A 26,639-nucleotide genomic window follows, 5' to 3' on the forward strand; every position below is an offset into this window, starting at 1 on the left:
CTGGATCAGGGTAGGGGTTTTCTTTTTTACCAGGGTTGAGAAGGGAGGAGATTCCATACCAGAATTTTTTTGGGTTTGTGTTATGGTTGGTTTGGAATGTAGAGAAGTAGGTTTTGTGGTCTGAGATAATAAGTTTTTTTACTTTGTTATGAAGTGCTTTAAATTCATTAAGGGTGGTGATAGTTTTATTTTTGGAGTAGCATTTCCAGGCTTTATTCTGGAATCGCATGGCTAGTAAGATATTTTTGGTTAGCCAAGGTACAGGATTGCTTCTTATGCATTTTGTTTTCGGAGGGGCAAAGGAGTCAAGCAAGATGAGTAAAGTTGAGTTAAAGTAGGCAACAGCATTTTCTAAGGGAAGGGAAGGGTTTTTAGTGGGTTCCAGTTCATTTTTTAGTGCATTTGGGAATGTGCTAGGATTAACATTTTTTAGAAAGCAAGTGAAGTTGTAGGTATGAGTTAGTTGTATGGAGAAGGGAAGTTGGTGGGCAAAATTGGGGAAGTGGTCACCTAATGGGTTTGGCAAAGTGTCCCTATCAGAGATGTAATCTGGTTGAGAAACAAGAATCCAGTCCAGGGTGCTTCCAGTAAGGACGTTCTTGGAAGGCATAGTTGTTGAGTTAATAAGCTGAGTGAAGTTATACAAATTTATATTAAGTGAGTTTGTAGGAGATTGAATTGTTGACCAGTTAATATGAACATCACCCAGGATTATAGTTTCATTAGTGATGTTGTTAGAGAACCAGGAGAGAATATCTTCAGGGGTTGAGAAATTGTCTCCAGGAAGGATTTAAAGGGAGACTATGCATATAAGTTTATATTTGTTTATATGAAATAGGGCTGGAATTAGTTCTACCTTGCCAAATTTGGGAATAGGTTTGGCATAGGGGGTAACTAAGTGGGATGATGAGTAGAGGAGAGCAACTCTCCCTCCTTTTTTATGTGTTCAATCTTTCCTAATTATGGAGTAGTTGGGTAGTGTTAGTTTAGAGTCTTTTATATGGGGTTTAAGCCAGGTTTCTGAGATGGCCAGAATATCGGGTTGATTATGGGGAAACCAGGCATGGTGGTTAGGAATTTTGTTTTCATATGCTCTGAGCATTTAGAGCTGATAAATGGAGGGGTTTACCAGTTGTGGCAGGAGGATGAGATTGGGAGGTTGAGATGTGTGGGGGAGAAGGGACAGAGTTTGGGAGAATGTCGCTGGAGAGAAGGATAGAGATGAGATGGCAGAATAGGTATTTGAGTTGCTTGGTATATAATCTGTGGGGTGTAAGCTTTATGGGGATTTGGCCAATATAGATATGAGTAGAGTTTTTGGGGTTAGGTAAGAGTTTGTTGATGAAGAGCATACTATTATTGAAGGGGTAGACACCGGGTGATATGCAGGTTGAGGAATATGTGTGCATCATGGAGATTGGATTAGTTGTATGAAATGGGGGTGGGTGATTTGCGCTGAGTGGTTGGGTGAGATAGGTTAGGTAAGATATGCTAATAATTAGTAGTATTTAAGTTAGAAGTAAAAGAGGTTTGGTAGACATGATGACTATTCAGGATATAATGGGGAGTGAGTTTGGGATTAAGTAGATATTAGTAAAAATTTAAAGTATGGGTTCTGGTACCTGAGAAGGTAATGTGGATAGTTTGAGTTAATGTGGTAGGAAGTTTTGGCATAGGAGGGGTGGATTATAATGTCACATATTCAATGTTAGAGTTATGTATGAGATGTTTGGGGTGTTTACTGGGTATGTTTCTATTGGGTAGTTGCTACTGTGTGTGAGTGTAAATGTATTGTAGATAGGGTAGTAATTTGTAATGGGAGGGGTTAGTTATAATTACTTAAGCAAATATGGTGGATTGAACACTGGTGGGTGTGACTTGGTCAAGTTTAAATTACAAGTATTGGAAGTTGGGTGGGATATGGGGACAGGGAGGGAAGCAGAGTGAGCCCGAGCGTAGTGAGGGGGAATGGAGTGGGATGAGCCAAAATCCAAGAAAAGACAAGTTTGTGTTTAAGAAACAATCAGAATTGACCAAGGACTGCTCTGAAGCTGTAAGTCATTTTTTAACCATTTCTCAGGTGGAAGAACAGGATAACCTTGTATCAGTAGGCTACTGTGGTCTCAAGTTAAATTAACAAACACACAGTATTTAATCAGTTATGGATACTATTTGCTAAGAGAAGGGAATAAAAGAGAAATGGAAGATGAGTAAGTGTGTGTGTGGGGGGCTGCTTACAAGCCAAAGCAGAGTGCTCTCCAGGTGATAATGAATATTAGCTCAAACAGGTAGACACATACTCAAAGTTAACTTTAGCTGTTTGTGTTTGCCGACAGGTCAGACCCGGGCTGCGCTTTTCTTATAACAATGTGTCCACTGGTCGGATAAAAGATAAAGGTGATACAGCAGCTGAATACTTACAGTGGTGTTAGGTACAAGGTTAACTTTAGCTGTTTGTGTTTGCAGACAGTGCAGACCCGGGCTGTGCTTTTCTTATAACAATGTGTCCACTGGTCGGATAAACGATAAAGGTGGTACGGCAGCTGAATACTTACAGTGGTGTTTGTGAAATAATGCAAATTATGTAAAAGCCAAAAAAGGTGTCCATTTTCAAAGGTACCTGTAAGTAATGCCTGAACAGCAATGGTGAAAACATATAATTTTAGAGCATGAGTGGATTGTTAATTAAGTTAACATTTTTTTATTACACTCTGCATATTGCTTTATATCATATAACTGTTTCTTCTTATCTCCAGAAACATTTTCATCATAATACTTGTTTGGCCTGACAAGCTGAGTAAATTTAGTATGCATTTCCTGCACTCACATAAAACAAATTACATTTTGGTACTGCATTGTGTAGTATCACTGCTGCAACATTAATTCTCAAAAGAAAGGAGTGGTCAATATTCATATTATAGATACACAGAAGTGTGTCTAAGAAAGGAATAACACTTCAGATCCATCAAAGCAAAAAGCCTTTCTATTGATTGATTAGCTTTCATGGCTAGAGATACAGCTACATTCTGAGAAAAGGATATGTATAGATCATTAAAAGGACAATAAAATGTGTGTAAGGAAAAAGAATTTAACTCAACATAACATAGACATATTTGGAAGTGTGGGTGCACATGTACTGTTGATAGCCACTCGATGGTTTCATGTCAGTAAAAACAAGAAAAGCTAGTAAGTGAAATACTTTTGATATCCTGTTAATAGTAACGGTCTGTTTTCAGGATTCAGTTGTTTCAGGATCCAGTTGGTATATACGCGCGTACATCAATATAATTAAACACAGGATGGTTAAGAATAAATAAAAATAATAAAAATAAAAATAGGAGATAAAATCCAGACATTTTGGCTCAAGAAATACACTTGATTGAGAGAATATTCAAGGCAGATGAGCACTGTATAAAAAGTGAAGTTGGTGTTCTTTATATATTAACATTCATAATCACAGAATTAAAGAATTTCCATCACAAGGACGGGATTTACAGTCTGTATGTGCCATCTTATACCCATAGTTACATTCGTATCAGTTACAGCTATGTATGCTTGCACACTTATAAAACGCTTATAAAACTTGTTTTTCTGATTCTGTTTTCATGCTTAAGAAACTTTATTTAATTAATCCATCATGAATTTTTTTGCAAAGATTTGCTGTCGGGATACGTAAGCAGGGGGGATGAATGAAAAAAACTAGCTTTGGGAGCTGGCATAATAGGAGGAGGACATAAGTAAACTGGCCATTTAGTCAAGGAGCAGTTGTGGTGCCCAAAAACAGGGGGTAGTGGATAGGGGACTTAGAGCTATTAAAAAGAAAAAGAAGTGGATGGTAATGGGCAAATGAGTGAGGGTGGGTGGTTCTATTAGTAGAGGCGGGTTATGGGCTGGCTGGTCAGGTTTAATTGACCAATGGTGCAAAACCATTTTGTGTGTCATGCCAATAGAAGATCCTGGAGCCTGTCTGTTTACCTAGTGTGTGAATTAACCTTTAGAAACATTCTTAAAAATTCAACAAAATTCTTACAAGATTTCTTACAAAAATTCTTACAAAAGAGATGAAAAACTAAAACAGTACTGAGAATCTATAATGCCAACTCCTCAAGTTATGTGTTTGATATTTTATTATAATTTGCACAGGAGGCACTTCCATTAGGTAAAATTGGATTAAGTAATCTGTAGCATATCATGCTAATTTGTAATTAGCCATATAAGCCATAAAAGATTCGAGCCGCAGGGTTGGCCATCGGTATAGGTCTTTCGCGGGTGTTTCATTGGATCTGCCAGTCCAGATGTGTTATATTTTATAAGTAGATAAGACTCGGGAACCAGTGAGAAAAATATTGAGAAAAATACTGAGAGAAAGGAACTGAATTGAAAAGCCACATTTAATATTCCAGGGAAGCATGTTCAATGGTTAGGACATTGTTAAAATTAGAGGCCGAGGGGAGTAAAACATGAGAAATGTGCTTAATACTGTGGGTTGGCCAGTTCAGCGAGGACAAATCACTGAAGCAGAGGGTATGGGACAGGGACAGTGGCTAGTGAGTATGTGGGGTTAATAAAAAATGGCTGGCTGAAGGCTGGCCATTCAGGGAGAAAATATGTCAATGAGGAAATAGACCAATGAGTGTGGGTGGGTTGGGTTAATGAAAGATGGTGAGCTAAGGGTTGGCCAATCAGGAAAATGGTAAAAAATGGTGGATTAAGGGTTTGGCAATCTGGGAAAAAACAAACTGTTCAGCTAGTGGGTTTGACAATCTGGGAAAAAACAAACTGTTCAGCCAGTCAAAGCATGATATTTTGGATTACGTGGTGCTGGGCACAGGGATGTCCATACCCATGGAACCTTAGTAAGCAGCAAATTCCTTAATTAAAGATTTTACAGTTAATGATCCAGTTATCCTACTCTAGATGATTGCCATTTTTGAAATGACACCCAACCCCATGTCCAAAAATGGGAAAAAAGGTTGTGGATGGAAGAATCACACCGGACACAAGTATCCATTGTTAGGTATAATGTAGGATTAGTCTTTGTCTCACTGAAATTCTTATTGTCACACAATATGTAAATGGAGATGGAAAGACCCCAAACCTAGACCTTTGACTACAGGAAGGAGCATGACAGCGGCTCAGATCTTTAATCCTCTACTCTAACTGTATGGCCAATTATTTTTGTAAGTTCTCATTGCTATTCCTTGCTATAGAACAAGGGGAGCAGTGGAGATGCGTAGGATTAAGCAATACTGAGAAAGATGCATTGATTTGTTAGTTTGGGAATTATACAAGAAAGAAATGGAAGATGGTGATAATCGGCCTTTCCGGAGTAAAACTGTGACTAATAATCTAGATTTTTAACTATGCTACAGGGACATGTAAGATAGTTGGTGGTAATATCACATCCTTATAAAACATTTGTTCATGCGACCATCCTGAATAATATTGCTAAATGATTGCATACTAAGTTCAGAAATATCATTAAGCAGCTCAACATTAGGCTACACAAAACTGTTGACTGTGAAAGTCTGACAAGGACGGAGCCTATATTCACTGGGGTGTTGGGGAGAAATGCTCCACATGCATGTCTTGGGAATGTGGGAAGAAACTGTAGCACCCAGCGGAAATCCATGTGAATGCAGGAAAGACATGCAGATTCCACACAGAAGGCACAGCACCCCAGCCAAGAATCAAACCAGAGAACCTCTTGCTGTGAGGTGACAATGTTAACTGCTGCACCACTGTGCCGCCTATTTCCCTAAATTGTAAACAACAAGTCAGGAAGAAGGAAAGCAATTTTTTTTTGTATTTGATATAGAGTGGCAATCTACAAGATGGCTTAGCACAGCTCTAAGTCACATAGGGTGCCATCAGTCTAGCAATGGCGTATCACAAAGGAGGAATAGTCATAGAGTAATTTTGGAGAACCATCAGAAAATACTGTTGCTTAGTTTAAATTAAAACAACTAGTGCCCACTTGCATGTGACTTGATGTAATCACATTTGATACTTACAGTGATAGAAAAATTGCTATATACTTTTTTAATTGTCAGTGACTTTGTTATACTGTACATGTCAGGTTAATAATGCACACTAGCTACATTTTTGATATTTAAATGTCTATTTTACACAAAATTCAATGTAACATTTATAACTCTTGCCCATTTTGCACATTAAATAGCATTGTTCTGTATTTTTATTGCATTATGCATTTGGTATTTGTAAAATTCAGCCTTATTTCATTTGAATATATTAAATTAGTGTTACTCTTTGTACTCTTGCTATAGCAACATTAACTGAATTTTAAATATATTTAAAAAGTTAAATTTGCATTTAATTACATCCTACTTTTGGCATTTATGACCTTCGACTCTCAGTGCATGATTATATGTGCCATGATTACTACTTGGACTTCCTGTAACGTGTCCAACACAGAACAGGTCTACTTTATTTCATTGAAAGCTCATTTCACGGAATTTGAATTCACCATGACCAAATCGCTGAAAGCTCAAATTACTGAAAACTCATTTCACTGAATCTCATTTCACTGAAGTGAAGTATTGGCACTGTGTAGAGTACTGTAAGACAAGCAAAAGGTATATGCCCTTTTCCCCATTGTAGTGCGATCCTGGAGTTAGTATATATATATATATATATATATATATATATATATATATATATATATATATATACACATATATGTATATATATATATATATATATATATATATATATATATATATATATAAAAAACAATACTAACTAATTATACAATAATATTTTATAGATAGTTTTTAGGGTTCTTGTACACAGACCTGAAGAAGTCTAGAAGGATGAACGTGATCTTTGTTAGCAATAGGTTATGGAAATAGAATATGATTTTTACAATGGAATTTTTGCATGCAAATTGTATATGTATATATTTATATATATATATATATATATATATATATATATATATATATATATTTATATATATATGTATATATTTATATATATATATATATATATATGTAGATTTTAGATTGCCAAATGGTCTAAGTTTTATATATTTCCAGCCATGTAGTATATTGTCTTGGATAGAATCACATACTTAATAATCTGGTTAAATAAGAGGTACCACAACATTATTAATTTTATTTAAAGTACATAAGGGTTATATTATTATGATAGCTACTAAGTAGGGCAGGACCAGCTCGATTGTCACACTGATGGGGGAAGGGATGTAAATTTAACATGTATATCAATAACACTTTATTTCACAGCTCAATAAACTACTCCCTTGCCTGATAAAAGTAAATATATATATATATATATATATATATATATATATATATATATATATATATATACATATATATAGTTAGAAAGCTTGTGAGGAAACTATTTCTCTGTTATTTTTGTTTTACTTGGATCACTTGTCTGTGTACTTATTAAAAGTTTTTTGCTGGAAACAGACTGCCCACCCTGCTTTGATTCTTTCAAATACTTAGTAATTCTGTATAATGTTTCAAATGATTGTTTTTATTTTTTTGACTTAGGGCGAGTTTAAGTTTGTTACTTCTACTACCATTATCTGATCTGATTAATATACAGTGATTAACTAAATATATATGAATTGAAAATCTTCCACACAGAGAAGTTTTTTAAACTGTTTTGATTTACTAAATGTTAGCACTTAAACTGTAATAAGATGCACTCAAACATAATGAAATATGTAGAAGATGCCACCCTCATATACTCATTACCAACCCTACCAAAACTTTATAACGCATCCAGGATACCTCATCATCCTTTGAAACGTATAAGAAAATCTTACCTTTGTCTAAATCCCAGCAAAACAGAACCAATGCTCTTCTCTCTAAAACATTTATCTGATGAAAAAAACAGTCTTTCAAAATACTCTCTAAAAATAACACCAGAATAGAAATACCACAACAATCAAAGTTACTGGGAGTCACATAAGATGAACATCTAAAATGTGATCTACACATTCTCCAAGCTGTTAAAAAAGCCAGCTAAAATCTGATTCATTATAGAGAAGTAAACACTGCCTTACTGACAGCACTAGAAACACTGCATCAGCTTACTTACTACCATCTCTCCTTTATGCCTCCTCTATCCTGACTAACCTTCATAGTACGTAAAAATGAATCTAGACAGGAGTTACAACTACATTGCTAGATCTGCCAGCAATCTAAGCACAAAAGGTCATGACTACATAACATTAAAACAGCTATACTGGCTAGAGCTATCAACAACATCTCCACCTACTTTTTCCCTTAACCAAATACGTAAACCAGAAAACTGACCACTGCAAAACACAATCAAATAATATTCCATCCTCAGCCTAGGGACTCCTCTTTCAAAAAAACACTTTTATTCACCACCAAATCTGATAGTAATGCTGGTAACTTACTCTGCTCTTGCTATATCTGTAAACATTGGAATTCCCTACCACTGTACTTAAAGCAAATTAAAAAAACTAAAAGTTAAAAAAAAAATAACTTAAGCCATATCAAGATTCTCCTGGCTATGCTCCTGCTCAACCCCAGGCTAATAACTTTAAGCACTAAAAGTACTGTTTGAACAACCCCAGGATAAACTATCCCTAAATATGGACAAATTCCTACTCATACCTTAGATCTCCTTACTCTCCCTTCTTCACTCACGTCCTTGCTACTATCAGTTTCTCTCCCCTGGTATTCTCTCTGAATATAACAGACGCATGCTTTTCTCTCACTTCACATTGCAATTCCTGTTTGTATTATACTAACTTACCTTTATTGTTTCTATAAATGGGTTAAAATGTCTCTTTTAAATCATTGTCATGAAACTTATATATATTCTTAACCAATATTTTCATATTATTTCTAATATGGTATAATTAGTTAAACTGTATTTTTTTGTATTATTTTTAAAGTCTGTAAAATTATTATTCATAAAATGTTTTATAATTTGAAGCTTTTCTCCATGGGCTTTAGCTAAAAATGGACTCCTACACAGTCAGACATTCCCAGTAATCAAATGTTAATAAATAAATAAGTAAATAAATAAACCAAAGTTTAATTTGCGACTTACTACTGGTTCACTGTATCCTAATGCTAATATATGCAAATTTGTGCTTCCTAAACTTTGATCTGTTTCAAAATACAAGTTTCTCTTGTATCATTTCTTACTCTTGAACGTTTATCAAAGTACTAACCAACTGCTATCTATCTACAGTACTTTCCTTCTTCCTCAGCTTGGTCTCTGGCATTAAATCAAAGTACCCATTTTTATTGCTCACAGTATCTAAAACTGTATTGTAATGTTACTTATGTTTATCCAATGTATGTCTATCACAATATTGCAGGATTTAAATTAAGTTCATGTTGTTTATTGAACATTTTTGTTTATTCTTATGTCTTTCCACTGCAAGTGTTATCCTTTGTGACTTTTATTTTTTATTAATGTATAACATTGTATAATTTTTGTGTGGAGCTTTTCTCCCTGGACCCCCCTAAAATTTTTTTTTTTTTGATCACTCAGACATTCCTGGTCAGTAAATGAAAATTAATGAATGAATTAATCAATCAGTCAGTCAATAAGGAGTCTGTTGAGTGAACATTTTTGGTATGCGGTGTTGTGTGAGAGACATATCTTCTATATATGTATGTGTAGGGGGGATGTCTATGTGCACTTCAGGCAATGCACTGTCATGCTGGCTGTTGCATTTGCAGATCAGAGGTGCCTGGAAGTCCAGACATGCAGGAGGACTTTGCTTGGCCCTCCTACCCTTTGATCTTGTCATGGTGTGTGCTATACTGTACTGTAATAAACATTATTTGCCAGGTGCTTCACCTGTTGACACACAGATGGTTGATGCCAGCACAGCTGCTCATCTAAGCCACACCCAAGAATGAGGAGTCAACCCCCCCACCTGATCTGTAATCACAATGTGCCTTTGTTTTGGTGGTCCACCCCCAGTGTTGGACCTGTCTGCCCAACTTGTGACTTGCTCCCTTCATGGATGATACCTCTTTGTATAGAACTGTCTTTCTAGTATGGGTATGCACCTACCAACCAGTGCATCCTGTGAGAATTTCACTCACAGGAACTTATGGTATAGTTCAGACATGAATCAAATGTGCAAATCATGTAAAATGCCTCAGTGTTGCATTAGAATTCAATATATAATGCCCTGGAAATTACAGACCATCTGGCAGTTCTAGACGTGGGAGCCCTTCTTGTTACCTATCAGAGGTTCTCAGGACCTGATGGTAACTTGAGGGCAACATGGGTGCTATCTACAGCTCTTGGCATCACTGTAACATGTCGTATGTCATAAAAGGTCCATATTTAGTTTGTTCTCTCCTCTGCTATCCTGACCAACCAGATATGCTCCTCCACAGGGTTCCTATCAGTTCGTCAAAACTTCACCAGTTCGAACACCATATGTTCGAACTGTGAAGTTCAAAAACTGATTATCATGAAGCCACAGAACACCAAATTCTTTCCCAGGGAAATAATTCAGTGGGCCATTTCTGTGGCTTCGCGATTTTAAACACTGTGTTGGAAAGTTACGGGTCGGGTTCAGGTAAGTGTGCGATTCTGCGGACGTTAGGGGCGCGGACTAGGGTGCTGGTGAGATGGGTGTGCGACAGTGACAGACTTTAGGGTTACAGCTGGATAGGTGAGTTTGGGTTAGAGTGCGGGCCAGGTGAGTGTGCGATAGTGATGGACCTTAGGGTTAAGGTTTGGGTTAAGGTAAGTGGATAGATAGTGTATGTACAGTTTAGTGTAGGGTTAGATGTAGGATTTTAAGTGCATGTGTGTGGATTGCTGTTTCTTTGGTGTGCTTGTGTTGTGTGTGTCTTTCTTGGAACAGCAATTTTTTTCCCTGGGAAAAAAAAAATCACTGCTCTAAGCCTTCGATGGTTTTGCACTTTGAGGTTAGAAGTTCGAACATATGGTGTTCGAACTTCTGCCATTTCGTCAAAGGGATATAGACCCCCACCACATGCTGGTGAATCATGCCAAGAAAATAACTCTGGATCTGCGAGCCTACCACCCGTCATATCACTGCTGGATCCTCCTGTAGGTCTTTGGAAGGTACCTGTAGCATTGATAAATAATGCTATCCATATCTTTGTTTCAGCAGGAATCAGCACACCATACACCCCCCTTGAATCTGCTTCTGTATGACATAGTATGATCATGTCCATTACAGTATCCATATCCTCTCAGAAGTGGTCCACAGTCAGTGTTCTCTCAGGAGTTGGTATGTCAGGTCCTATCTGTAGCTTCTCTTTTATAGCATTTGGCATAACACGCAACATTTTGAACAGTGGCTGTGATGGCATCTTCAAATCAGAGGTGTAGCTGGTGCCTAGGGCCTTTCACCCAGTCAGTGCCCCCGTCAACTTTAAATTGAGGAGCAAAACAAAATGCTAAGCTCTTCTATCTCTTTTTACCTGTAGCAAACTGCTTGTTACACTTATAGCAAGCAGTTGCTACAGTTTATGCCTGCCACACAAAGTGTGCCAAAGCACTTCTGACCTGACTGCAATATGCAAACACCAGCATTTAAATGCTGGTAATACAGTTACAAATGATGGACATCTGTTAATTATACCCTCTGACACTTTGCAACCAGGCCAGATTGTCCCACCCAAACTATGTCAATTCTTCCAACATATTCTGCTGCATTGCTGTTGCTCCTTTTCCTCATATTCGTCTTGTCATATAAACCATAAATCTCAAACATCAACATGATTTAATAAAGACGTTTAAAATATGGGAGTACCATGCACAAAGATGCTGTTTGATACATTTCTAAATAAGTCTGCCATTTTGACTTCCTTCATTTGCATTATCTATGTGTGCCTTTCCATGGGGCTCTTCATTTACATTTCATTATGCAGTCACTCAGATGCACTGCATACCTTATTATTTTGACAATTGTTTGGCTGTGATCTCTGTGTCTTAGAATTACCTATACTCTGGTCAAGGCCAATCTTCTTCTTCTTTCGGCTTTTTCCCGGTTAGGGGTCGCCACAGCGGATCACCTTGTCCGCACATTGATGGCAGTGGAGTTTTACGGTGTCGAGTTGCCAGCCCGGCACCCAACCTTCCACAGAAGGCACACTCACACGCACACCTAGGGCCAATTTAGAGTGTCCAATCCACCTGCAGCATGTCTTTGGGATGTGGGAGGAGAGCACCTGGAGAAAACCCACGCAACCACAGGGAGGACATGCAGACTCGCAGAAGGCACCCCAGCTGAGGATCGAACCGGAGAACCTCTTGCTGTGAGGCGGCAATGCTAACCACTGCACCACCGTGGCCGCCCACTCTGGTCAAGGCCAATACTTGTGTTAATTTATTTGCTGTACAATGCAGTAACTGTATTTGACTTTGTTCTTAGTCACAGGATATCATTTCACTGCTTTTCATGCAGTACCACCTTAGCATTCACTATTCACTGCTAGCATACATTCATATGCAAATTTTCTAGAAATTATACTACTAAAATCCAAGACTAAATATCACTAGGGTATCCAATATATGATTTCAGTAATATTGACTTGAAAGTAGTTTGTTCAAGTGAGCAAAGAAAAAAAAAGCTGGTGGCTCCTGTACTCCTATCTATTTTTCTAGTTATCTATCAGTGCTGTGGAGATATATCAATAGGTCCCTTAGACAAAGGGAATGTCCACACTAGGTGTATCAGCTACTCATCAGCATGAAGCTTTGACCCCCTTTTCTTTATGTCGGCTACCATCACTCTCCACTTCATTTCCCCAAAATACAGCAATGCACTTTTTGAAAAGCTTCAGCAGGTACCATTTGGTATATCATGCCAGTCGATATTTATATATAGACTACTAAGGCTAATGTAAAATAAAATGACCAAAAGAGAAATTAGAAATTCAAGTACATGCCAAGACTTGCTATCCAAAAAACTCTCCAGCTTGCTGCAGTTATTGGAATGGCATCCCATTGGTTGGTTCATAGTTAAGATATCTCTATATGTATTATGCCACAGTTTGCATTCACATAATAATGTTTCATACATTGCACATATTGCCATATTAAAACTGTTGGGTGACCTAGTTGTGCAACTTGTTTTATTCAATGGTATTGGCTACTGGACTGTTTAAGAAGACACTTGCAATAAAATGGACACCTTCAAGATGAATTTGCAGTAGTGGCCATGTAACTTACCATTCATCTAAGACTAGACTTATAGCCTTATGCTTTGACTACAAGACATTTTTAAGGAACTTTTTGTTGGACTATCTGCTTTGGCTTTTATTTCATAGAAAATGTTAAGTCTTCTAGATTTTATGTGGGGGGATATTCATAGGAAATGCAAACTATTTATTAATGGAAGTATTATTCCTCTCCATAGGTAACCAAATTATTACAATAAGTCAAGCTTGCTTTGAAAATCTCCATCTCACTAAGCCATGGAAATCAAAGACAGAAGGCACCGCTCACTGACAAGAGGCCGCTGTGGCAAGGACTGCCGTTACCCTAGCTCCTCACTGGAAAGTGATGAATGCAGAGTACCAACCCAGAAATCCTACAGCTCAAGTGAGACGCTAAAAGCATATGATCATGAAACAAGGCTACACTATGGAACCAGAGTGGCAGATCTGGTACACAGAGAGTCAGAAGAATTCCACCATCAAGGTAAGAAAGTGATATTCTGTAAGTTATTCCATGATGCTCTGCAGAAATTAGCTATTTTTTGCTTCAGCAATCCACAGCTTGCCTGTGTTACTAGACCTTTCACACAAACTGCTGATCAAATGTATAACTGGTTAGTGAATGAATGATGGTGGCCACTTGAAAAAATGCACAGTAAAGGTATTACAGAAAGAGACTGAGAGAGTTAAGTGACAATGTTAGTTAAATAATATGCATTGATATCACTGTCTGCCAATCACTCCTATCACAGGGCCAGTTTTTTTATAATATTAAATATGAGTCCAGACTAGATCTTGTTATGCTTAACCATTGTTTTGCTTGTGTGCACAGATGTGTGGGTATATAGATGCATACTGTGACATACAGCTGCTCAGTGCTTACCAGGGAACATTTTGAATAGGGAACTGTATTTCCAGACAGCTATAGCTGCTCATATTCAGTTGAAATACAGAGGCTTGATTTTAGAACACAACAAAGCAAAACAAGCTTAATTAGCAATTTCTTCTTTTTGGTTAAGTAAGGCGCATAGTTCTTTAGAACAACAGCAGAACTTTGATAGATATCTCTGTAGGTTACTCTTTGTCTCCACTAGTAAATGGTTCAACAATAGGTTTTTCAGTTTCTACAGGTTCTGAAAGCACCAAGACTCGTGGAAGGGACAGGACAACAACCAAACTAGATAAAAAAGCATTATTTATAAACAATGCCAACCTGTTTGGGGTCCCTCCTTCTGTTCCTTCATTTAATTCTCAAGGTACTGTTGACAATGAAGTGAATTGTTCACTTATTAAGTACAAAAATGTAATATATTGTTTGTTTGTGTCTTTCGGCTTTTCCCGGTTAGGGGGTCGCCACAGCGGAACTCCGGTCTGCTAATGATTGGCAGTAGATTTTTTATGTACTGGCTTGCCGGGCCTAACGCACAACCTTCAACGAAGGAATGCCCATTCACGCATGTCGCTACACAGAAGACGCTCTAACTGAGAATCGAACGGGCAACGTCTAACTGTGAGGCGACAACGCTACCACAGCACCACCACCTATATGAGTTAGAAAAATAAATACTGAAAGTAAAAATGACAGAACTTGAAATTCACTATTTAGAACATTGTATTTTGATGAAGCAGGTGCTGTCAGGTTTGCTTTTTAGTAAATTTCCCAATGAAGTTAATTATAATGATGATTTATATAAGAAACTTTTTTAAAAAGTTTTTAATGAAGAAGGGCTGAATTTGTAAGGACTTTAGTTGCCGATTATAAATGCTAATTAGAGGTGATTAAACAACAAATATTTAAGTTGCACAAAAAAACATCAAAGGGAATAGTTTTTTTAAGAATTCTCAAAAGTCCAAAAACCAAAAACCAAAAAATGGCAAACAAAAGGCAGAGGGCAAAGTAAATTCAGTCTGTAAGCTTTTTCTAAAAAAATGCACGATAAACATGAAGGGCTTTTCGTTTTATTGAATACAAAGACTTCAGGTGCAAGTAAAACCTGTCTTAAAACATTTTAAATAGATGAATACATTGTCATGTGATCCCACTCCACCCAGTGAAATCCAATTAAGGATCTATGCATGTTTTACACTTTTGAGACGTTTGTTTTGTTTGCCTATTTTCTTGGAGTTTTTTAAGAATTGTAATGAATTGTACAATGGTATACCTGCAAAAATTAAAAGACATGCAGCAACAATAACTTTTATGAAAAAGAAAAAAACTGGTTAGAGATGTTGCCCTGTATAACAACGGCACAGTGTACTGGATCAGTACGCCTTCGGCTGTTAAAATAAGAAAAACAAATGAGAAAACAATGCCTGTTGGGCCAAGTAAAAAATGACTCAACTCAACTAAGTAACAATTCTTTAAGGTTATAGGAGAGCACCTTTAAAGTGACACCTAACACTTCAAGACAATAACTATCTACAACTTATGCTAATATTGACCTAAGAATATTTCAAAATGGATATAGATCTAAAAGCTGATTTGATCAAGGAAAGTTTGAAAAAAAAAAGAAAAAAGAAGATTAGATTTTATTATTAGGATTTATGGAGAGGGTTTATTAAATGAAATATATTTCCTAAATTGACATGTTTTAAGAAATATATTTTTAAATTTTTTTTATATAACTTCTATAAAAAGTATATAAGAAGACATAAAAATTGAAAGTGAAAAAAACATCCTGAAGTAAGAATCTCAAAGCCTTAAAAGGCATCAAGGGTCAGTAGTTAGTGGTTGCAAAGGGTTTAGTAAATCATATAAGAGAGTAAATTGTCAAAGTATATTAATATCCCATGAATTATCCCCCAAATGCTCATAAAACAAAAAACTTGTAATCAAGAAAAAGTATTTAAAGAAAAAAAGTCAGTAAATAATTTTTGATTTGAATGTTGATCAGAAGAGAAGGTTGTGATAAGAATTTGATCCTTTTTTTTTTTAGTTTTTTTTTATAAATTAAAATGGTTTAAAAAAGTTTCAAAATAGTCAGTTATATAAGTAAATAATATAAAAAATTAAATAATGCAAAAAGAAGTGAAGAAAAGGGTAAGAAGTCAGATGAAAAATTCAGATGTAATCCGGAGATTTACTAGTCTTAAGTCTTCTTACTATTAAGTCTTATTTCTTTAATAGTCAACGGGCAGAAAGTGTATTCTTTTGAAAGTGTATTCTTTTAACATTTCATTTAGAATGTTAAAAGTAATATACAAGTTGCAGTTCACAATATGATTTTTGCTTAGATTTGTTGTTTGAAAATATCTCTGAAAAAAATGATGTAAAAAAAAATCAGTATTCAAATCAGTATTATATTATGTTTTATTGATGATTTAGGAGGGATTGATTTGATTACCCTTAATTATTCTGGCTATTATGGAAGGAAAGAACTAGTGCCCATTCAGAGTACATAAGAACCTTTGTTCTTTGTTGGTCAATAGGTTGCTGATGCATGTGTTGTAACAGTATTGGTTTTTTTTGGGAGTTTAATAGATCATATATACAGAGGAATTCTGACAGCTCTGTATTGATTTTCCATCTGAATATTATATTTTTTTTTGTTTTCTTTTTTATTTCTATATTTTTTAAGATATGATGCCCTGTTAATTATATATATAATCTCTTGTGAAGCTCCGTCTGTACTTCTTTATATATTTTTTTGAGAATTTTTTTTTTATGTTTCAAAGCTTTAAAATACTTTTTTTGTTTTTTTGTCACAGATTCCAAATTATCATAATCATAAGTTTCCACCTAAATAATAATATAATGTTGTTTAATTCTGGCTGGCCTAATCATCAATCAATTTTGCATTCTCAGAAATAGCTTTTATCTTAGACTTTAAATCACTTTCCAGAAGAAATTTTTTTATCTCTAAAGCAGAGTTTCTATTTTCAATAGTGTCCCTTCAAGACATGATCTTACTCAGATCAAATTGTAGTTGCTGCCTCACTTTCCCTTTTCAAAATGTTGTTCAGTAAAATGGAAAAGGCAACTTCAATTATCAGAAAGGGAAAAGGAAAGGGAAAGGCAGGAGGAAAGTATTGGTAATCCTGTTTTTAACTTACAGTGGATATAAAAAGTTTACACACCCTGTTAAAATGGCAGGTTTTTGTGATGTAAAAATTTGAGACCACAGTAAATCATTTCAAAACTTTTCCCACCTTTAATGTGACCTATAACCTGTACAATAATTCAATTGGAAAAAAAATCTGTTAGGGTAAAACATATATAAAAAAGTACAATAAGCTGGTTGCATAAGTGTGCACACCCTTAAACTAATATATTGTTGAAGCACCTTTTGATTTTCAATTGAATTGTACATTTCCTCTTCCTATTTCACAAGACTCGGGTAAGATAAAGCAATCTGTGACTAACACCTGGAAAATTATACTTGATAACAATGATTTGTCCTCTGTAATTGGTATAAAGCCAAATTGTATCTATAAGAAAACCTATAGACTTAAGACTCTATTTGAGATAGTACAGGTCACAGAAATTAACAGTAGTGTGGAATGTTTGAATGCGGGCAGCCACAGTGGTGCAGTGGTTAACGCTGCCACCTCACAGCAAGAGGTTCTCCGGTTTGATCCTTGGCTGGGGTGCCTTCTATGCGGAGTCTGCATGTCCTTCCTGTGGTCACGTGGGTTTCCTCTGTGTGCTCCGGTTTTCTCCCACATCCTAAAGACATGCTGTAGGTGGATTGGACACTGTAGATTGGCCCTAGGTGTGTGTATGTGTGTGTGTGCCTTCTGTGGAAGGTTGGGTGCTGGGCTGGCAACTCGACACTGTAAAACTCCACTGCCAGTCATGAGCGGACAGGTGATCTGCTGTGGTGACCCCTAACCGGGAAAAGCCAGAAGAAGTGTAATGTTTGAATGCCACAAATGTAAATACTGTAGATATATAAATGAAGGGTTGAGTATAGTTCTGAAACACTCACAGCAACAGATTTGGGCAAAAGAAAGATTTAACTGTAATCCATGCTTGGTAATTTACTTTGCAATGTGTGACACATGCAACAGATTTTATACAGGAAAAACAACCAGAAAAAATATAAAATAGGATTTATGAACATACATTAGCCATCGAAAACAAAGATTTTAGGAATGCACTGGGAAAACATGCTTTTTCTTGTCTACATTTTCAGAAATATTCTTTTTTTGTTGTTGACCATGCTGTACACAAGGTATATAGTGGGGATGTAAACAACAGGCTTGAAGTAAAGGAAGGTAACTGACAAATCATGCTGGAAGCAGATAAAAGGTTTAAATGAAAACATTAACATCTTGTTTATTAAAATCACAAAGAATTTATTTGAAGTAATTAATAGCTAGTCTATTATACAATACTTAAAAAGAAAATGTTTTATTAAAATGCTGGTGTTAATTAAATTGATCACATGTTTAAGAATTAGAGTATATAAATTGGCTTCTAAACTATGCATACAAATGTTTCTCTGGGTGAAGTACAAGTTAGCTGTGTCAGTTTTTAAGTGACCACTAAGCCCAAGCATGTGCTATAAATTTTTTCCTGTTTGTAGTTTCCAAGCATTGCTTTTTGCCTTCGTTGTTTCTTTACATTGTGCTATGTTAATTAGTCTATGCTGTTTACTAGAAAGGCACCCATTCCTTCACAAGTAACACACACACTTCTATACAAGCGAAACAGTATTTGTCTTCTACACCATAATCAAAACACATGCAAACAAACCAGTTTTGATCTCTATTAACTTGACTCCACAAATACAAAACCTGTCTACTGATTTATTGTTACTGGTTTTAAGACCAAATTTTTTTTAGATTGAATAAGGCTCCCAGCCATTGTTTGACTCTTGACCGACTGGTTTTATTCATTTCACCTAGTGACTCCATGGGACTGGGTCTCATATTGCAGTAAATATTATAACCCTGTTTCCATCTCTCTCTCCCCTGCATCCTCCCACACCCCACCCACCACTATACCTTTCCTACAACAATATAAGGGCAGTTTCACTTACGTTCTTCTGTTCTATTTGTTATTACGATATATTAAAGGTATAGTTTCATAGTTTCATAGTATAGTACTAGGCTATCTGCCCTGGGGCATTTGTAAGCCTAGCCATAGTGATGTGGCTTTTGCCACCCCATGAAATAGTACAAAAAATGTACAGAATAAATTTAGAATACTGTGCCTCTGTCTAGTAGTGACACAATGAAGGTCCCCTTATATAATAGAATTAGTTTACTGTGCCCCTGTCTAGCAGTGACACAGATGTGACCCCTGGGGTAAACTTACAATCTCCCATCCACTCATCAAGATTTCTGTTGAAGAGAGTCAGTGAGGGGCTCTGCCTAATATGAACTGGGATCTTGTTCCAAAGCATGGGAAGCCTCTGGGTTATGAATCTATCCCTCCAGCATGTCCTATTCATACTTGTGCCGAGGTTTAAGTCTTTACCTCTCATGGTCCTGATGGATTTGGACTTTTGAGGTGGAGCATGTCCATCAGATCCTGATTGGACATGGCCTTGTACGTCAGGCAGAGATCACCTCTGAGCAGGCGGTATGCTACTGAATAGAGCTGAAGTTTCTTTAGTCTGGCAGAATAAGACATATGTTGGAGACTCTTGATCCTCTTGGTGAGGTACTTTTGTGGTCTCTCCAGCTGTTGCAAATGCCGGGTGAGGTACATACCAAATGGGGCATTGTACTCAATCATGGGTCTGATGAGGGAGGAGTATAGGGGTACAATGACATCCATGGATCTGGATGTGAATCCCTTCATGATGAGGTGTGCAAGGTAGAATGTTTTTCTAACCACTTTGGCAACGTGGGTGTCAAATGAGAGGTCGCTGTTGACTTGGGTCCCTAGGTCTCTGATTACTTTTTCCGTACTCAGTGTGTTGCTGTCTATGTGATAATTTGTGGGTACTTTGTTTTTCCCAAAGGGGATGACTATACATTTTTTGGCATTTAGTTTAAGGCCGTGACTCCGGCACCAATTGTCTGTTTCTGTGAGGCCTTTTTGTAGGATGTATGTGTCTGCTGGTGTATCGACTATGGCGCCTAGTTTGCAGTCATCTGCGAACTTTGTCAGCCACAACCCTCCCATGTTTGCTTTAACATCTGAGAAATAAATGCCGAACAAGAGGGGTCCCAGGACAGATCCCTGTGGGACACCACTTGTGAGTGGCTTTGAGTCTGACATTGCTCCAGCGATTTTAACTTTATGGGTTCTGTCCTTTAGCCAGTTTGCAACCCATCTAGTGACATAAGGGTTTACGTTTAAGCTGTTGAGCTTATCTATGATGCCTGAATGGGGTATTGTGTCGAAGGCCTTAGCCAAGTCCAGGTAGGCTGTATGGACTGCTTTGCCCTCATCAATGGCTCTAGTGACTGTTTTGAAAAAGTCAACCAGGTTCAAAAGGCAGGATCTGCCCTTTACAAAGCCAAACTGGGTGGGATCAAGTGTCTGTAGGTCCCCTATGTCTCTGTTTATGAGTTCAATAATGATTCTTTCCATAGCTTTGCAGACCAGGCTGGTTAAGCTTATGAGGCGGTAGTTCCCAGGGTCTGTAGAGGTACCCCCTTTGTGGAGTGGGACCACTGATGCTGTACGCCAGTGTTCAGGTACATATCCTGAAGTAAGGCTAAGGTTAAATAGCATTTTTATGTGTGGGTTTAGCTCCTCTTGGAGTTCACGTAACACGCAACCCGGGATACCGTCAGGTCCCATTGATGCTGTGTTTTTAGCTTTGTTTAGGGCAGTTCTCACTTGGACATCTGAGATGACAGGGAGATTACATTCAGCTGGGATAAGTATTTCTTCTTTTGGGGGTGAGGGAGGGGAGAAATTTGCACTGAACCTGTCAGCCAGAATGTTGGCAATATCTGTGGGTTCAGTGTATTTTTTGTTGTTGTGAACTAACTCTGAGCATATCTGAGAGTTTCTGCCCAGGTTTCTAACATAGCTGAAGAAGGCTTTGTGGTTATCTTTAGTGTCCTTAGCGATTTTTCTCTCAAAGTTGGCCTTGGATGTTTTTGAGAGAACGTAGTTTTCTGCTAATGTTGATCAGAGATGTCTTCCCTTCATGGGATTTTGCTCTGACGTGCAGTAGCTTCCTTCTTTTGTTATACAATTTGTTAATGGCTGAGGTCCACCAGACAGGACGCTTGCCTTTGGTGGAGAGGGACTTGGATTTATTTGGGATTGCATGATCCATGCATTCTTGGAGATGTCCATAGAAAGCATTTGTGAAGGATTCGGCATTGTGGGATGTGGTATCCACTGGCACAGTGGGCTTAAAGGATACCATCTCAGTCTTAAGAAGAGTGAAGTCTGCTTTTGAGAAGTTTTTCACTGTGGTCTTTTGTGTTGGGGGTGGAGGTGGGATATGTATATCCAGGGTGATTAGTTTGTGGTCAGATCTCACTAGTGAGGGGTATACTTCCGGTGTGGAGCATTTTGTCCCCATGTTTGTGATGATCAGGTCTAGTATATTATCTCCCTAGTGGGAGAGGTGACTAGTTGTTCCAGTGCATTTGAATTTATGAATTCCAGGAACCTTTGGGCTAGGGTATTAGGGCTAGAATAATGTACCCAATCTATGTTTGGGTAGTTGAAGTCTCCCAGTATGATGGTATTTTGTGATACATTCATATCCTCCAATGTCTTCAGGAAGGCTGAGTGGGGTTCCTGAGATTGGGAGGTTGGTCTGTAACATGCTACCAGTTGTATAGCAGTTTTGCCTATGGTTAGTTGCACCTGTATGGTCTCTGATGCTTCATTGTTGCTACTAACCTGGAGGTGTGGGTGTCCTTGATGAATATGGACACTCCCCCTCCCTTTGTGGTTCGGCCCGGGTTTGGGGCGAAAAGCATGATACGAGGTATAGCCTGGTAGCACTGGGGTGCTCTCAGGAGCCTTGAACCAGGTTTCAGTTACTGCACAGACGTCGATGTTCTCCATGCTGAGGAGTGCATTGAGTGCCTGCATCTTGAGATTTAGACTTCTGGTGTTGAGCAGCATTACCCTTAGTTTTTTTCCATTTTTGTTTTCTAAGGAGGTGGGTTTGTCTTTTGAGCCTTGCCTAAAAAGGCACTATGGGGTGGCAAGAGCCTTAGCCAATATCCGGAAGCCCAGTGGTGGCAGGTGTAAGCCATCCCTTGCGAAGCAGCGTGGCTTGTCCAACATGTCATCCCAGGCAGACAGACATTGGATCCCCTTAGAATGACACCAGTACTTGAGCCAATTATTAAAGCTGATCATCTTGTCTTTGTATTGTGGTATCATTCTTGGTGAGGGCAAGATGCTGCTCAGGGTCAGGGTCATACCAGCCTGGGCTACATAATCGGAGAGCTCCTCTATGTCTCTTTTCATGTAGTCCAGGGAGGTACGTCTCAGGTCATTCACGCCAGCATGGACAATAACGGAGTCATATTTGTACTTGCTTTGGAGTGACTTGAGTGCGTGTGTTATGTGGCGGATCCTAGCTCCCAATAGACAGCTCACAGTCACCCTCTCCTTGTTCAGCCTGTTCAGCGGGACATCAGTGTGTCTGACTATAGAGTCACCTATTACTAGTGTATCAGGCATGGTGTTTGGCCTTAAGGGCTGTGATTGGTTGACACACTGATTTATTGAAGTATGTGTTGCATGTGTTTTGTTTTGAGGTGGTGGATTTTGGATGTCTGCTTTGGGAGCCTCTGTTGTTTTGGTAAGTTTTTTATTAGAGCCTCCGAGTATGTCTTTGTGTTTTTATGTGTTTGGTTTGCAGTTGTGGTAGGTCTATGTGGGACTGGGATTGTTGTGTGTGTGGTTACCATCTCCTCCTGTCTGGTCATGCCAGCCCTGAGTTGAGAGAGTTCAGCCTCCAGTTTGGCTATATAGTTGCATCTCTCACATGTATTTGTGTTTGTTGGGAGGAGGAGAGGGTTGTCTGTGTACATGAGACAATTGTAGCATTGTCTCAAGATACCCAGATTGACCAGCTAGTTAGATTTTCTGGATTTACATGTGGAAGTCTCAGGTTGGTATTTTGTAATTCCTGGTTAAGTAAGTACAACTTACTATGCTGACAGTAAGACCTGGGTCCCACATGAGCGTGTTAAGCTGACCATTATGAGCGTCATGCAGGCTGATTGACACCCTCTTTGATTTTCCTTCCCTTATGAAATCCCACATTTTTAAATCACAGTCCATATTTGTTGATTTATTGACATTTGTTGACCGAGAAAGTCCGACTGGGACAGGAGCCCATTTTTAGTCGAAGCTTGAGGAGAAAAGCTCCACAAACACATTATGATTATATAGTATTTTACAAGAATTTACAGAAATCACAGTACAATACAGTACCATATAACAAAATGAGAAACAGACTAATAAATTGTAGGAAGTTACAATATCAGAGAGAAAAACAGTAATTTACAAGATATACATGCACACACACACTTTTTTTAAATTTTGAAACAGGTTGAAAGTTAAGAAAGGAAAAACTGACTAGAGGGTTAGTGTTAGGTTGAAAGAATTAATAAAGGGAAAGAAAAATCACTAGTGGGGTAGTTTTAAAGGGGTGGGGGATTAGAATGATAATTAAGGTTAGTGAGATTTATAGTAAGAACAGAGTTCTTTAAAGTAACTTATAGATCAAAAAGTGTTTCCTACTGGTTTTGATGGGTAAAGATTCAGGTAAGCTAGTGGAAGGCACAAGGAGAGTAGGATGTTTATCTATGTGGATAGATGCAGGGGCAGATTTTAGTATTTAGTAGGTAGTTCTTTAGGGTGAGTTTAAATTTGTTAAAGCAGTAAGTAGTAATGGTGTTTATGCTGGCTGGAAGTGAGTGCCATACTTTAGCGATAGTGTATGAGTAAAGGCAGTGTCCAGGTCTTTGGTACATGTATAGTCACGAGTTATTTTCAGAGCAAAGGCTTTTGGTTGGGTTATGGGGTATTAAAATGCTCTTAAGGGCAGGGCAGTTGTTTGGATTGTAGATAATTGTATGTGCTATGGACAGATGAATGAGGTTAAGGTGATGTGGAAACTGCAGCCAGTTTAATTCATTTAACGGTTGGCAGTGATGTGACTGGTATGAGCTGCCTGTGGCAAATTTGGCAATTTTATGGTAGCAGGACTAGAGCTTATTTTGTAGAGATGAGTGCACGTTAGTAAAACTAGGGGACTGTATAATAGGGAGGGGAGCAAGTAAGTGTTGGTGAGAGCTTTTTTGATGGTGTTGGCCATGAAATTTGTATGTCTTTACAGGGCTCCTAATTTGCAGTGGATTTTTTTAACGGCATTACCAATCTTCTTCTTCTTCTTTCGGCTTTTCCCGGTTAGGGGTCGCCACAGCAGAACTCCAGTCTGCTAATGATTGGTAGTCCATTTTTACATGCCGAGTTACCAGCCCTGATGCACAACCTTCAACGAAGGTACGCCCATTCACGCATGTCTCCACGCAGAAGACGCTCTATCTGAGAATCAAACCAGACTGCGTCTTACTGTGAGGCAACAATGCTACCGCAGCACCACCGGTGTACAAATGTAAGTTTATTGTCAATGGTAATGCCTAATAGTTCAGCATGGGATACAATTTCAATTTTTGTGTTGCTTTGGGAGAAAATATGAAAGTGACGGTCAGATGAGAGGGGATTTGCTGCAAAGAGTAGAATTTTTTATGTTTTTTCTGGTATTAAGAAGTAGTTGTGATTTGGTTAACTAGGCTTCGGTTGCGGTGAAGGTAGCTTGGGTTATTTGTTGGAGGTGTTGAATAGGAGGTTACTAGACTAATGGCTCTGGGGTCCTTACCATCCTAGCCAAGAGTTTATTCCCAAAGAGAAACCTCAGTCAGCACTTGTCGCCCCTGTCAGTGAGGGACACAGGTTAACCCCTGGGACAAATTAAATTATCTGTAAACTGGATTCCAACCCTGCATTACCTGTGCTCTTTTTCCCAAGTCACTGCAATTACACCTTGTACCACGGTAGGTTATCTGAGGAGGAGATGATGGTAGTATCATTTTAATACTGGATAATAGAGCTCAGAGGAGAAGCAGTGTGAAGGCTGTTGGTAAATATGTTAAAGAGTAAAGGTCCAAGTATGGACCCTTGCGATACTCCAATTTGAGTGGTTTGGTATTCTGATAGGGTATTTTGCAATTTTACGCATTGTTGCCTGTTAGTGAGGTATCTGTTAAACCACTGGGGGTGGGTGGATTGCAGCTGATACTAGAAAGATGCTGTAGAAGTTTTTTGTGTGATACTGTATCAAAAGCATTCAGGGAAAACCCACACAAAACCTAGCTCCTATGTGCCACCACACACACACACACACACACACACACACACACACACACACACACACACACACACACACACACACACACACACACACACACACACACACACACACGTCCAGCTGACATACCTTTCACAAGGCTAAACATGGGGAAGGTTTTAATATAATTAAGAATTATCTTCATTATGGACAAGTTTTTAAAAAAGATTCCTGAAACTTGAAATTAGCAAAAGGTCACTAGGACTGACTGAAATGTACTGCACTCCCCCCCCCCCCCAACAGTATTGCTTTTGAGGTTATACAAGCATGCCCTACTCCTAGTCTAATAGCTACATGTGTTGAATCAAACTACACATAATACCTTAGATAAGACCTCACTGTTTAATGAAAGAAAAATAACACCGTGATGGTCTAGGATTGTTTTTAAGTATGTCTATATTTATTTTTTATTATTTTTACCTTTTTTCATTGGTTACTATCACACATTTCCAATAAAGGACTGTGGTAATAGTGGAGACCACATAAAAATGCTGTTAATCACTGGACCCCATGTACACTAACACTCTGCTCCTTCCACTCCAAAAACAGGTCCATATTGAGACTCTAGGCTATTACAAAATTATAGATTGCCAAGAAACAGAAAACCTACTATAACCCAAAGGCCCGAATAACACAGTGACTCATAACAAGTCACAATCCAAACCTCCCATCTTGGGCTGCATGACTATTGTCCCTTTAGGAATGACCCCACGGTTGGCCTATAATAACTGCTCTGGTGGTCACATTAGAATCAAGCAGCACCAAAATGGGCTTCTATCCCATCCTCAATGGTTTCAGTCCAAAAAAAAAAAACTAGGCTTTCAATGTGTTTTCGCACACAGTACTACCACCACTTATACTGTATAAACACATTATCACACATGTCATCACCCACCTACTAAATAAGTCTTTCCAAACCAACAGACCTAACAAATCCTCTCCACACCGACCCTAAAATCCTGGTCAATATAAACACTGCATCCTCAGTGACCAATACAGCTTTCCACCATAAAATAACTTACAAGTTCCATTCCCTTCACCAACCATCCGTCCAAAAACTAAGTCACTTAGGGGAATATTTGATATATGACTTATAAAACCTTACTCCCAGTAAACCTACTTTTTAAAAAAAAAATTAGCACTG

At 38.0% G+C, this 26,639-nt stretch overlaps 1 protein-coding gene across 1 annotated transcript in view; it reads left to right on the forward strand.

The window, feature by feature from the left end:
• LOC122800511 (teneurin-2-like) overlaps nt 1-26,639 on the forward strand; it is a 934,250-nt gene that overhangs the window by 299,508 nt on the left and 608,103 nt on the right. The window contains exon 2 of the mRNA XM_044069951.1: nt 13,397-13,680. Coding sequence (XP_043925886.1) covers nt 13,455-13,680 — 226 coding nt within the window. The 5' untranslated portion in view covers nt 13,397-13,454. The remainder of the gene's footprint in view (nt 1-13,396; nt 13,681-26,639) is intronic.

This window comes from Protopterus annectens, chromosome 4.part0, assembly GCF_019279795.1.
Source record: "Protopterus annectens isolate FY-2018-M chromosome 4.part0, PAN1.0, whole genome shotgun sequence".
NCBI lineage: Eukaryota > Metazoa > Chordata > Ceratodontiformes > Protopteridae > Protopterus > Protopterus annectens.